This window comes from Sardina pilchardus, chromosome 14 (assembly GCF_963854185.1).
Source record: "Sardina pilchardus chromosome 14, fSarPil1.1, whole genome shotgun sequence".
NCBI lineage: Eukaryota > Metazoa > Chordata > Actinopteri > Clupeiformes > Clupeidae > Sardina > Sardina pilchardus.
The window spans coordinates 30,382,564-30,396,940 of record NC_085007.1 but is presented as its reverse complement, the minus strand read 5'-3'; the positions used below and the strand labels follow the sequence as shown (position 1 = coordinate 30,396,940).

General features: G+C 42.5%; 1 protein-coding gene across 2 annotated transcripts in view; it reads left to right on the top strand.

The window, feature by feature from the left end:
* The window catches only part of rab27b (RAB27B, member RAS oncogene family), a 28,412-nt gene extending 19,984 nt beyond the window's left edge, over nt 1–8,428 (top strand). For both annotated transcript variants that reach the window (XM_062554681.1, XM_062554682.1), the window contains 4 exons: nt 1,040–1,125; nt 2,924–3,027; nt 3,311–3,434; nt 4,433–8,428. In XM_062554681.1, the coding sequence (XP_062410665.1) occupies nt 1,040–1,125; nt 2,924–3,027; nt 3,311–3,434; nt 4,433–4,619 (501 nt within the window). In that variant the 3' untranslated portion in view covers nt 4,620–8,428. The remainder of the gene's footprint in view (nt 1–1,039; nt 1,126–2,923; nt 3,028–3,310; nt 3,435–4,432) is intronic.
* The last annotated feature ends 5,949 nt before the right edge of the window (nt 8,429–14,377 follow it).

Below are 14,377 nucleotides of genomic sequence, written 5' to 3'. Positions count from 1 at the left end.
ATGGCAGCCTGAGACTCCATGTAAAATACATGCAAAAGAGCGTAACAGTCCAGTCCAGCGTTGTCCCTCTGCCAGGCCTCTCTGGCACAGCACACACTGTGGGCAGAAAAAGAAGGCAGAACACAAAGCATAGTCCCCCCCTTTCAACCGCACTGTTGCATAAGGAACGTCTCCTGCAAAGCTCATCTTACTGTGACATGCTCCTTGACATGAGCAGGAGAGTTGCTGGTAAATAATGTAGAGTAGATAGCCCACCACAGCGTCTCTCGTCTGATCTGTTCTGCTCCGTGTTAGCAATGTGATGTTTTAAGGCCCCCTGCTGGTTCACTTGAGCTATGTGTTATGCGTTCTCCATCCTGTGGGTTTTCTTTATCTGCCTCAGTGTAGAATCAGTCAAACCTCCTCACTTTGTTTAGAGCTGGCTTTGATGACCTAACATGTCTGATGGCTCACAGCTGCGTCAGATGTATGAGTCAGAGCTTATCTGATATCTTATGTGCATCTGTTTGTATATGGGAATCTAAACAGAAAGTCAGAGCAAGTCAGAGCGTGCTCTCCGTGGATGTGGGCAACAGGCGGATTCATCTCTTATATAATCTGTCAGCCTGTGTGCTCTATAGGCAGTCTATAGGGCCCATCACAAGACATACTCACTGCTGCTCCAAACACTGTTTTCTTCCTGTGAGTGCTAATGAGGGTTCTCTCTCTCACACACACACACACACACACACACACACACACGTACAGACCATGTGAGCTGACAGAGAGCTCAGCCTCCGCCAGAAACGCACACATTCCTGAGTGGGATCAAACGCTCATTGGCTTGTCATGTAGAGAGCCATGTAGAGACTCTGACCTGGGGTGGGAGTGCACTCACCCAGGCCCAAATCACACTGTGTAGCGGGGCTCTAGACCGCTTGTTTACTGTTAGACAGACCCATGTGATTTACTTTAAACAACTTAGGACTTATAAGTAAATATTTACTCACCATCCTGTGTGTGTGTGTGTGTGTGCGTGTGTGTGTGTGTCCTATTGTAGGTCTACACAGCGAACAGCCCTAATGGGACCACAGGGAAGTCATTTAAAGTGCATCTGCAGCTGTGGGACACAGCGGGACAGGAGAGGTATGGAGACATGCGCTGCACTAACGCTAACACTCACACTCACAGTAACACTCACACAGATGCACTGCTCTAACCTTTGACAAACCATATTAGTCTGGACGACTTGCTATCCTTACCTAAGGCACTAACGCATCTGTAAGGCTACATTCTTGTAATGTATGCCACACGTAGCACATGTAACATATGAAGGGAGTGATTAGCTTACTGGTGCATATACTGTATGTAAACGATGGGCCAAGCAGTGCTGAGTGAGCAGACAGAGCAACCCTGTCAACCCTGCAGTCTCCCATGCAGGCGGGAGTTGAGTTGAGTCTGGATGCACATGGTGTTCTGTGCTGCGGCAGCCCTCCGACCGTCTTCAGATGAAAGCCTCGTCTGAATGTAATGTGCATGGAAATGGGGTTCTCCATAATCAAATCCACACATCAAACAGTGGACCCCAGAGTGCCCTTCCAGCAGACGGAGTCGACAGACAGGGCTGCCTCGTGTGGCCTCGCCGCGCCGGAGCTGCGATGCGTTATGTTAGACGTTACCAAGGCCGGAGATTTTAATCCACAAGGCGTTTTTTTTTTCAGTCAGCAGTAGGCTAATACAATGCTGCCTGGAGACGTCAAATTCATTTCTTTTTTTTTTGTCAGATTCATCAATTTTGGCCTTTAAATGTTCCGTGTAAAGAGCAGCGGCATAATCTAGGAGTGATTTACCGTAGTCGGGTACAGGAGGATGACGCTTGACATGACCTTGGCATCCTGACATTTCTTCCTTCCTCTAACCGCTTGCGTGTTTTACGGGAAAGCTCAGTCCAAAAAAAACTCCTATCTGTTCTAAAAGGCCATCCGGCAAAATTAGTATTGAGTCGAAGTCTTAGATATGTATAAAAAGGCATGTTTTCCTTCCAACTTAAGGATTGAACTTTGAAGAAAGGATCATGGGTGGGATCTTCATGCTTTAAACTAATTGTATGAGTCATGCTGTTATGTAAGTGGGGTATTTTGGGTGGATTCCCTGAGATGTCTATGAAGCTGTGACGTCATTCTCATCCAGTGCTCCAGCTCCTCAGGGACATCACATCACCCCAAGCAAGAACTGAGCTGGACAGTCCGCTCTTTCAGCGGCCAGTGCATTAAGTAAGGGATAATGTAGAACGCCGGTCATTATCGGGAAAGAGGTCCCGACAGGGCGAACTGTATTGTAAGTGTGTTTATTATACGGCTCTTCACAAAGACTTGAATGGGACTTCCCAACGTTCTACCGGTCATTATCTATTGATAGAGGACCTCTGAAAAAAAGAATGACCGCTGTCAAAGGCAACAGAGTTTGTGCTTCTAATTCAGGTCTTTCATATCAATCCGCAATGGAATTTTGTTGAAAGTGAAAGCAGTGAGGGTTGACAAGCGAACTATTTATTTTGCTAACAGAAGCCACGAAACGGTAGCTAAGTCATTGGTAAAGACATATTGTGTTAAGTTTCTTTTCTCGTTTTGGCAAGTAGCAGTATAATAAGTGGGATAATGTATAGAACGGCAGGTCATTATCGGGAATACGCAAACCTCCCTTAACACAGATCTCGACAAATGATTAAGCACTGTTATGTTAAATCAGTGAAGGCATACAAACATATTCATACACTCACACAATTACAAATTGTGTGCAGAGATCAGGCATGCAATGTGTAGTATAATGAGAGATGCACTGTGTGTGTTGTGTCTAAGCAGTTGTGCTAGCAGTGTTGTTGTGTGTTTGTGTGTGTGTGTGTGTGTGTGTCTGTGTGTAAATGTGTGTTGGCCCTGTGCTCTAGATTCAGGAGCCTCACCACAGCCTTCTTCAGAGACGCCATGGGCTTCCTGCTCATGTTTGACCTCACCAGCCAGCAGAGCTTCCTCAACGTGCGCAACTGGATGAGTGAGTATATACTGTACTGTACGAGACAGAGAGAGAGAGTGCAGAGAGAAAGTACAGAGAGAGTGTGTGTGAGAGAGAGAGAGTGTGGCGAGAGCGAGAGAGTGCGAGTGAGATATTTGTGTTTAGTTGTGCCCTGGCTCTTGTGACCTGCTGTGCTGGCCTGAGACATTGCTCTAGTGTTTTGAATGTCAGGAAGTCATAAGTCAGCGGTCCTCTGCACAGCCATGCTCCCGACCCTGACCCCTCCTTAGTGGGTCATCAGTCATGTGCTGTGTGCTTCCAGGTCAGCTGCAGGCCAATGCGTACTGTGAAAACCCCGACATCGTGTTAGTGGGCAACAAGGCCGACCTGGCTGACCAGAGAGAGGTGCAGGAGAAACAGGCTAAAGAGCTCGCCGACAAGTATGGGTCAGTATCACTGCCGTCCACCCTTCCACTGAAGCTCTCTGCAAAGTCACCCAGTATCAGAACTGTGCCAAAAATATGTATCTTTATTTAAAGTTATATTTATTTATGGGCTAATTACATCCACTTAAATAATCGCTCTATTGGTATCTATTATAACCAGATAACAGAGGTGGAAAACTCCGGCTTCAGAAAATAAAAGTCCGATCATGTATTGGTTCTACCGGTGCACTTAACACAGGTGATCTCATCAATTAGCTGCTCTAGCTGGCTGAAGACTGGCTAATTAGAATCTGGTTTGTGAATGGTTGGCACAGATACAGTATGTGGTAGGACTTTTTCTTTCTGAAGCTGGACTTTTTCACCTCTGCCAGGTAATTAAAGTAATGACTGAAGTTTTGAGTTAATATGCTTTTGCATTTCATAAACTTGAGTTTTGTGAGATTATAAGCATGAGCTTTGATGACACTGCGTATGCTATTCCAAACCTTCTGTTTTTGGAGTGGAAAGAGAGCCCTGCAGGATTAGGAGACTCATTTGTAAATCCACAGGCAGGAGGGCTCACTTGATCTCTCTTTTGTCAAATGTATGTAATTATGCTTGAAATATGTGATTTGGAAAGAGAATGACAGCGAAGGAGGTCTCTACTACAGCACACATGAAACAATCCCTCCATTCCTGGAAGCAGTTATCACTGATTATAGTTTCTTGCGAAGCATTTCTGTCTTTTGATTGGTGTACCCTGCTGTGGCAGATATGTCCCCGCTTTACAGCTTTACAGTAGAAAAGGATAAATGCCTAAAGACTATTATTCAACTGAAGTATTAAGAGATTACGCTTTTCACCAAAGCAATTAGACAAAAAAGCAGGGATTGTAAAATCAAATCCAATATTGTGCCATGGCTAATACCTCTCAAACTGTACTTGAAAGAGGCAAATAGTTTTCTTCCTTTGTCTTCCTTCTCCGTCTGTTCTTCCGGGCCTGTTGACTGGCTGTCTAGCATCCCCTACTTTGAGACGAGTGCAGCCACAGGAACGGATGTGGACAAGGCTGTGGTCACCCTGCTGGACCTGGTCATGAAGCGCATGGAGCAGTGTGTGGACAAGCCTGCAGCCGACACGCAGAACGGGGAGGGCACCAGCAAACTGGACGCGGCGCCGGCCAATGAGAAGAAATGCGCCTGTTAAAGTGCTGTTATATGCCAGGATTTCTCCCCCCCTCCCCCTCACCCCCCACTCTGCCACAACTGTACCTCTCCTTTAATACCCCCTCTAGTGGACAGATGTAGAGTTGCAGCTTGGCCTCCTCCACAGAAAGGTTGCTTGGTGAAAGCTGATGACGACTGGGTGAAATGGCTTTGTCCAGTCTGTCTCTCTGTCTCTCTTCATTCGTCCAGGCTCGCCACATTATTTAGGGGTATGTCTGAGCTTTGTCATACTGCCTTAGAAACAAAACATTAAGACTTTGCCCAGAAATATATTTTCTTGTCTCCATGTTCAGTTCTACATTACTGGTTACCTAACAGAGGTATTATTACTTAAAAGGTATGAAAATTGGTGTTATTTTAAAATATCAGTAAGCATAAAAGCAAAATAATATTTAAGTTTTTTTTTTACTTTTAGAACTAGTTTTTTTCCATTGAGATTTTATTTAAAAGATTAATATAATTATTGCAAGATTACAACATTTAATATAACATCTTCTGATTAACGTATTTTGACATTTCAAAGCAGCACCAGGTGTTAGATGATTAATAATTGCATACGCAGATTCCAGCTCCTTTAACGTAGAGACGAGGATGCCTACCATAGCACAGTAATCCAGACTTGGGCTGCTGCGGTCAATATTCCCCATACTAATCTCTAGAGATGTAGACAGGTGTTTGATGAATTTACATTTAGAAAGAGGAGGGCAACTGTATGCTCTGGTAACAGAATAGCTTGTTATGTTAACATAACTACTACTGACTACTGTTTTACCATCAAGGCCACATTCCCACTGCGCTCTGTCAGTTCTGCATGAATGGAAACATTTGTGCCCTCATTCAAGCCTAGTCATTCCTCTGGCAATGCGTTGGTGTGTAGGCTGTGAAACCCATAGGACTCAAGCTACCCACAGTGTATAGATACCTGTAACCTGTTATGTGTGTGTGCCAAAAGCAAAACTGCCTCCAGATCAGTGGTGTCTGCCTTAAAGAGTTCCACCAGGTTTAGCACCGGTAGAGTAGTTTGGGTGCTAAACTGCATATGTCACTGGATCACTCAAATGTACTCTCTCTTTCTCCATACTTTCTTTCTCTCTTTCTCTCTCTCTCTCTCTCTCTCTCTCTCTCTCTCTCTCACACACACACACACACACACACACACACACACACACACACACACACACACACACACACCTGTGCTATCAAACCCTCTCCATTTCTTGTCTACTGAATGTGATCTGTGAGGATGATCTTGTTTACCATATTTGTTTCATTTGACCAGTTCTTGTTCCTGTGGTGTAAGGCTGTAAAGATGAAGTACAATATGTTGTGTTTGTACTGTACTGTGGCTGGGTGAAGCAGAACCAATGTGTAATCCTCATACATCGTCAAGCTTGGCTGATGAAGACAATGTTGTGTTGTCTTGTAAAAGGTCCAGATAGCAACCACACCTCTCCTTTCTGTGGGAAACCATTCAGGTTGCCGTCTGTGAGGTCTGGGGTGAGCCATTTCTAAAGTCAATAAAGACTCTCCTAATCTCATAACAACTACAGCTTTCCTTTATGACTTTTGCTTGAGACTTCCACTGAAATCTTGTTATTTGGTTTGCCTCCATCACTGAGGGAGCATTTGCATCCTTTAATGTATCACTCTGACAATGTCAACAGACCCATTCGTATAGCATCTCAATGTGTCCATTCTGATGGTGAAGACAAAGAGATGTGTAACACATTTGACATGTGAAGCCTCTCAGAGGCAGAAGGTTTGTGCCGTTTTACTGGCAAATCCACACAGTCTCCAATAATTAGGCTGCTAGAGCCTGTTTTATATTCATAGGCTTATTATGTCATCTTACACTAAATTGCTGAATGCTATTAGCATAGATCAGTGGAACCAAACTGGGCAGAGTGAGGATTCATATCCACAAGGCAGGCTGGATACAACATTGTGTTAGTCCTTCTTTTTGAAAGTGATTTTGGTCAGTCATTAAATTAAAAAACACTAGGGTGTGTAAATCAAATCTGGCACACTCCTGGGCCACACAGTGGGCCTCTTGCTATTGTCAGGTAGAGAAAACAACTGCTCCTTTTGTGTATGACAAAGTGAGATTGGAGGCTGCATTGATATTGCAGCGAAGAGTGTGTTTATCTGAAATATGACACTGCTCAATAGAGCCTGTCCTAGATAGGGCAAGATGCAAGCGTTCTTTAAATTACATCGTGTTAAATAATCCCCACCCGATCCTGGTTGGTTCAAGTCAAGCCTGACATACTGTATGTTCACCTCAACACACACACACACACACACACACACACACACACACACACACACAATACTGTCCACATAGGGCTTAGGGAGTACTCTTTTGTGTCCCTTATTGTCTTGTGAAATGTAAATTCAATTGACATAATTGAATTACCCCTTGCCTGAGGATTATATAGGGCAAAAAGGTTGAGATCACTTTAACAGTGCCAAAAACAGCTAAGCAGAATGTGCCATATGTCTCTTGAGCACAACCCAGATAATAAGAACATAAGGACTCTAGGACTGCATGTGAAACCTCAGACATCCACACACCCGACTTTTAGCTCTCTAGAGTCACCCAATGTGTTTCTCCAAGGCCTTTTCTATCATAACACAATTTATGCTGACTTTTTTTTTTATTTGACAATCTGTGCATAAGACACCAGGCTTCAGTGTCTCTCTGTATTTTGATAGTTTTTATATCATTTGTTTAGTTTTTGCTTTGTTTTTTTCCTTGGCCAGAAAATGTTTTTGTGCAATTTATTTCTTGTAAGTGAACAACTTTGGGAGCCAGCTAGTTTCACTCAGTTAGGACGTGCACTCTCCTAAAGGAGATGGCCATCTTTTGATCTTCTTTTCTATCCTTGAACAAAACAAAGCCCTAATGTCTGGCTTGGTCTCTCACTACTCTCTATGTCCGCTTGTTCCCAAGGCCCCCATCAAATGTTTACATTGTCTGGAGGATTCTCTTTCTGTGCCTGTAATGCTCTTGACCAATGACATTGTGTCTGATTGTTTAGGAAGGTTGTGATCACTTGAGTCTTTTAATGCATACAGAACTATATTTAAAATAAAAATATATAATGGATATATATCTATATATATATATATATTAAATATTTAACAATATAACAAGCTCAACTGATTTCTTGTACTTTTGAGAGCATTTATTTTTTAGAATTAGGTGTCCCTAATGCATTGAGGAAAAGAGAGCAAGCTCTTGTTCTGCCTTTGGCTTGTGTATAGTATCCACACTCCAGACTCCTCTCCAGGGCTGTGTGTTGTAAGCATGGGCCACCTGAAGATGACCTCTGAACTGGTCAGTGTTCTGATGATGTGATTGGACTGATAATGGTCATGATGATATGCTAATCCATGTTTGTTTACTGTAGTGTATGCTTTGCAACCCCCAAAATTGCTAGAACACAGATTACATTGCACATACAGTATACAAAGACACACATACAGACACAAAGACAAAGACACACACACACACACACACACACAAACAGAGACATGGTAATGTACTTAATGCTCATTTGCTTGATCTTATTAGCTTGACTGAATGATTTCTGTATAGTGAGATGTTGTTTGCTTGGACTTCTCTTTTGTTCCACTGTTTATTGAACATTTCCAGATGCTTTGTGGCACACCCAGAATGATGTTGGATGTCTGCTGTTTGCTAGTGAGTTTTGTTCATTTTATTTAACTGATGCCATCTAGTAATGCTTTTTTATCATCATCGGGTTAATAAAGTTTTTAAACCAGCCTGAGCTTTCCCATCTCTGTCATGTGTCAGACATTAATGGTGGTTGAAACAGAAGTTCAGGAGGAGAAATGATGAGTTCACAAGCAGTAAAGACCATTTGAATTTAGAGTGACTTTCTGATGTCTTGATATTTATTTTCATTTTACTACTATCTTATGAAAGGTCAAACTAAACGCATAATTACGTTGGAAGTACCACTTGAAAGATTGAATCGAAAAGATTGGGGTGAAATGGCTTTTTGAATGGAAGTGCTATAGAGGCACAATCATGATCACATTTTTAAAAATCACCTTGAAGGCTCAACACAATATGAAATGTTGATCGAAGTATCACCAGGGTCTCTATACATGAACTTGAACATTGAGAACATTGTGCACTCAGAGGTCTTGAACAACGCACTTGTTTTTTCCGCTCACCATCTTCCCAGTCAAGAAGTGAGTTGTCCAAAACCTTCTTTTTAGTAAACTCTGTGTACACAACAATGTTCTCAATGTTTGAGTTCATGAGTAGAGACCCTGGTGATAGTTTGTTCAAAGTTTCACATTGCCTCGAGCCTTCCTACAGCATCAATCATGCATCAAAATAGTAGTGCCCTAGCACTGACTTATTTGATTGCTATTCTCATTTTCAATGTTTCTTTCTCATTAGGTTAGTGCTTAAAATGATTGTTTTATACAGTTTTATTGATAATATTGCTATTCTCCCTATTTTGTAATTGTTCACTGTTCATTTAATTTGTATTGTTATTTATTTGTAAATTTATGTCGCTTTGGACAAAGGCGTCTCCTAAATAACCATAACCATAACCATAACCACTTCCATTTAAAAGGCCATTTAAACAGTCAATCATAAAACTGGCACTTAATTGGACATAATTATCCAAACGAAAGTTTGACTCGGGTACATTCACAAAAAGACCCTACTGTAGGTTGCATTTTGGCAAGAGTTACGCTTTAAAGGGGCTCACACCCTTAAAGGGGCCATGTGAGGCTCTACAGGCTTGGAGTGGAGCCACACGGCACTCTTCCATGGACACTGGGAGCCCCATGTGACACTGAGAGACACCCTGGCGTCATATCTGAGCAACAGAGAGCAACACAAGCATTTCTGGCATTCAGATGTTTTTTTTTTTTTTTTTTTTTTAAACTCCACACGCCTTTCACATGAGTTTGAAAAGAGAGTTGACCTTTCTGCCATGTCTAATGTTTCCACACCACAAAAGGTGTTGGTTGCTTTGGTAAGAGTTGGATCATGAGAGAGACATTTCCTATTTTATATACAGTATGATTAGACTCCGGGGTTAAGGCACTGAAAGGGACTGAATCCAGGACATCCTGAGGACAGATACAGCATGTACCAGTCTGATTAAAAGAATCTTGTTTACAGCATCTCTCTAAGTATTATTATATGTAAGACCACCTTTGAATGTTGAGTGTGTGTGTGTGTGTGTGTGTGTGAGAGAGAAAGCAAGAGAGAACATGTTTTTTAGCCTTGGGTAGACCCACACTGTGATTCTATGTGGGAGAGGACTGATGTTGACTCAGATGCTGATACTGCCGGATATGTGGGTCCTGGGGGTGGTGTGCTAGAATTCATTTTCATATCAGGACTATGTGGAGTTTTGGCCTTGGGTTGATCTCGAATTAAATGAGCTCTTCTACCCTGTCACAAGCGAGTTCATTTGAATTGATAAGAGGAGCAAGAGATCAACAAGCCAGACAATAAAAGTCAACAAAGGACATACCATGTTTCCAAGACCAATCAGATAATGCCACTTGCCTGTTCCAAATGAACCACACACCCTCCTTGAGCAAAGCTCAGAAGGTCCCTCAAGGGGAGTTGAGTCAACAGCTTGGTATACATCAAGGCTGTAATAATAACATGCTTTGAGGGGGACACATCCCCCAATCATGCTCAAAATGTCCCCCAAAATATCAAGACATGAATTTCAGCAGTATCACTCACTGTTGTCCAAAATAGTCACTTGTTACAAACTGGAAAATGGTATGCTAAATGTTTAAATAACGGACAGAGAAAGAGACTGCAGAGACAAAACCTGATTGCATATATTGCTTAGAAAACCCTGGCTTGTCTTGCCCAACAGTCCTCTCTTGAGTCGTTGCCTACTGTAGGCCGATGTGAAAGTCACAGAATACCATGAAACCATGAAATTCCATGAAACAAGTGGTTGGACATTAGTCATTATCTCCATCGATTGTTTTCTCTCTCCGCCCTTCATTGATCCGTGCTCTTTTTAAGTTGACCTAGGCTGATTCTTAACTACTTGCCACACAAAGGCATACCCAGAAAGCAGACATGCACATGTTGCACAACCAGGTTTTGAATAGGCTATTTGCACAACACCAGGATTTATTTTTCTATACATATGCACAGATTTATGTTTACATATGATTATGTCTGTAGTTTAACGTGATTTTACACTCGCCTGTGATGAAAGAAGTCACATGACGACCTAAGCTCCATTGCTGTGTCATACAGTATGTACCTGTGGTTTAACCTGCTGCTACGTTTTACCTTTATCTCAGTTGCTGTCTTCAAGGAAATTCAAATCACCCACTAGAGGGCGTATTTAGTGCTTGTTAGTCTAATCTCGAAACTGACAGAGTAGAAATGGGTTTTGAGATGGGATTTGAAAATATTTAGCGAAGGGGCCAGGCTAATGTGGGAGGGAAGGTTATTCCAGAGTTGGGGGGCAACAGCAGCATAAACACGGTCTCCTCTACATTTGTATTTGGTTTTGAGTACAGTCAGCAGAAAATGATTACTGAGACTTCACAGGGGAGTATTTGTGCAATAGGTCTGAGAGATAGGTGGGGGCTTTGCCATTCACGCGTTTAAAGGCCATTAGCAAAATCTTATAATGAATCCTGATTGAACAGGGAGCCAGTGAAGGGAGGCTAAGATGGGAGAAATGTATTCTCGCTCATGGATACCAGTTAAGAGGTGAGCTGCTGCATTTTGAACCAGCTGCAAGCGGGAAAAGGGAGGCCTGGCGAGACCAACATATAGAGAGTTACATAAAGGTCAGGAAAGGTTTGACTTTAGGTTTCTTAACTGTCTGCCTCGACTACGGACTCAACTTGTTTGTCAAAGGTAAGATCTCTGTCCATGATCACACCCACATTTTTTACAGAGGGCTTTACATAGGGCTTCAGGGAGCTTAAGTCCATACCTTGGGTGTCATTTCCACTGGGTCCTAATTGCTGTCATCAACATTTACATCAACAATGAAGGCCATCCAGGCTTTGACATCATCAAGACAGTCTAAAATAGGTTTTAAGGACTCTTGAGCTTTCAGAGGAAGGTACATTTGGGGCGTCATCTACGTAGCAGTGGAAAGACCATATTTGGTGGTATGGAGCCTAAAGGGAGCAAAGAGGGCAAAGAGGATGGGCGCAAGAATGGATCCTTGGGGGACACCACAGGATGGAAGTGCTGAAGGTTGCCTATGCTGACAGAGAAACTTCTATCAGACAGGTATGATCTGAACCACTCAAAGGCAGTACCTTTAATACCAACACACTGCAGAAGACGAGAGAGAGGGATGGTATGATCAGCTGTGCCAAAGGTCACTATGAGATTTAGCAGGATACCGGTAAGCATAACAGCATTGTCAGCATTAGTAGCTATTAAAATGTCATTACAAACTTAGTTCCATTCTGTGATGTGGTTTAAAACCAGACTAGACTGGAGCAAAAATGCCTTGCATGTCGAAAAAAGATTGCACCTGTGTAAGCACAACTTTTCTAAGACCTTGAAAAGGGATGGGAGTTAAGAAATGGGTCTAAAATGAGAGAGGTCTGTTGTCCAGATACAGTTTATTAATCTGAGATTGTACAGTTGCATGTTTAAATATACAAGGGTAAGGAGGTTTATTTGTCACATACAAAGAAATACTAACGAAAAGCATGTAGTGACATTTCATTTGGTGTTTCAGCTTCATTTGGTCAGCTTTTTCTGTGCGAGTGTGAAGAAAGAAAAATCAAGAAACATTGTTTAATAAACAGCAAAGGAGAGTATAAAGTGCAGTGTGAGTAGTCAACAGTCCATGTGGAAGTATGTTAAAAGTGCAATTTATTTAGTCTTGTGCTTGTTATGGATGGCTTGAGGAAAGAAGCTCCTCCTCAGTCTCTCTGTTCTGGTCTTATAGCAGCAGAGATGTTTGCCTGACCTCAGTGTTTTGAAAAGTCCATGATCAGGACTTACAATACTTTGGGCCTGGGGACATACTCTTTTCTTAGGTATCCTGCAGGGTAGGGTGAGGTGCTCTGATGGTGCATTCAGCAGATGGCATGGCACCACTCTCTGTAAGACACTGCAGCCACGGGCTGTGCAGTTCCCATATCAAGTCATGATGCTACTTGTCAAGACACTCTCCGCAACAAACGCAACGTAATAACACACTGGCGTAATTACACACTGGTGACCACTGACTGGTAGAACATCAACAGGAGTTTTCTGTATAATTTGAAAGATCACAGTCTCCTCAGGAAGTACTGCCTGCTTTGACCTTGTGGTAAAAATACAGTATTAATCCTCAAAGAGGCAAAAGGTACGGACAGGCAGGCCAACTGTACGGTAGTGTACAAAGCTTTATTCACAACGGCGGAGACAGGTTACAAACACACAAGCAACCTAGTCGAGCATGAGAGCAACAAGTCTGCCCTAGACAAAGTCTTACCATCATTTATAGGGCTAAGCAGGATATTGAGGGATCACATGAGATTAAATGAAAAAGCTGTCATGATCTTTCTGTCACCAGAAAAAGAAACTATATCACTCCAGACTCTCAAAGGAGGTTGACCTCAGAGGTCATGGACAAGGGAATCACTTCCAGACTCCTAAGAGAAGGTGGCCTCAAAGATCAGGGACAAGAGAAAAACGAAATAACTAAAGATACTCCATTTAACATCTATTGTTATGCTCAGTCCCGAGCAGACATTTCACAGCTGAGATATTGTTTATAGTTACTGGACATTTCCCCACACCTTTTTATATATAGACAAGCATTGAGTTTCTTGTCCAGTCTAGACTGTAACAATAATATTGTAGATTTTACAATAATTTACTGGCAGCAGGATGCCAGTGATTTACTGTAATAGTACTACAATACCATTACTAGTAGATATCCTATTACTGTTTTCTCATTTACAATACTTATTTGAGGCTACATGATCAGAGAAGTTATGTTGGTCATCAATTACGATGCCTAAGTCACATGCCGATCTAGTTGGGGTCAGTGAAGAAGCGTCAAGTTCAAGTTCAAGTTTATTGTTCAAGTTTGTTGGAGGGTTAAGGGGCAGTGTATATGTGTACGGGAAGTGTGCATTTGTGGGTGGGGGGGCAGTGTGTTGTATGTATGTGGCATAAAGATGCTGGTAAGGGGCAGACTGTGTGTGTGTGTGTGTGTGGTGGGGTGACCAGTGTGCTGAGTATGTGAGGAGTTAGGTGGGGTAGAGGGCAGTCAGGTGTGTGTGTGTGTGTGTGTGTGTGTGTGCACGTGTGTGTATGTGTGTGTGTGTGTGTGAGTGAGGAGGAAGAGGGTAACTATAAATAAAATAAATAAAAGTTGGATGTTAATCTGTTGGGGAATAGCTTTTTTAGAAAATAAGATGAAGGTACTGATCTTTCTGCCAGAAGGCATGCAGAATTTCGATGGGAAACACGAGAGTCCTCAGGTGGGAAAGATAGGTAAAGTTGAGTGTTGTCTGCATAGCAATCTCAAATCCATGGGAGTGAATGGTCTCACCTACTGTAAGGAAGTGGTGTAAATGGGAAAAGCAGGGTTCCTAATAAATATACTGATCCCTATGCCACACCTGTGGTGAGGTCATGACACTTTGATACCTGTCCCTGCCAAGACATGTTGAAGGAATGCCCTGATTCAAACCAGTCAAGAGCTTTCCCAGAAATTCCCAGATCATATT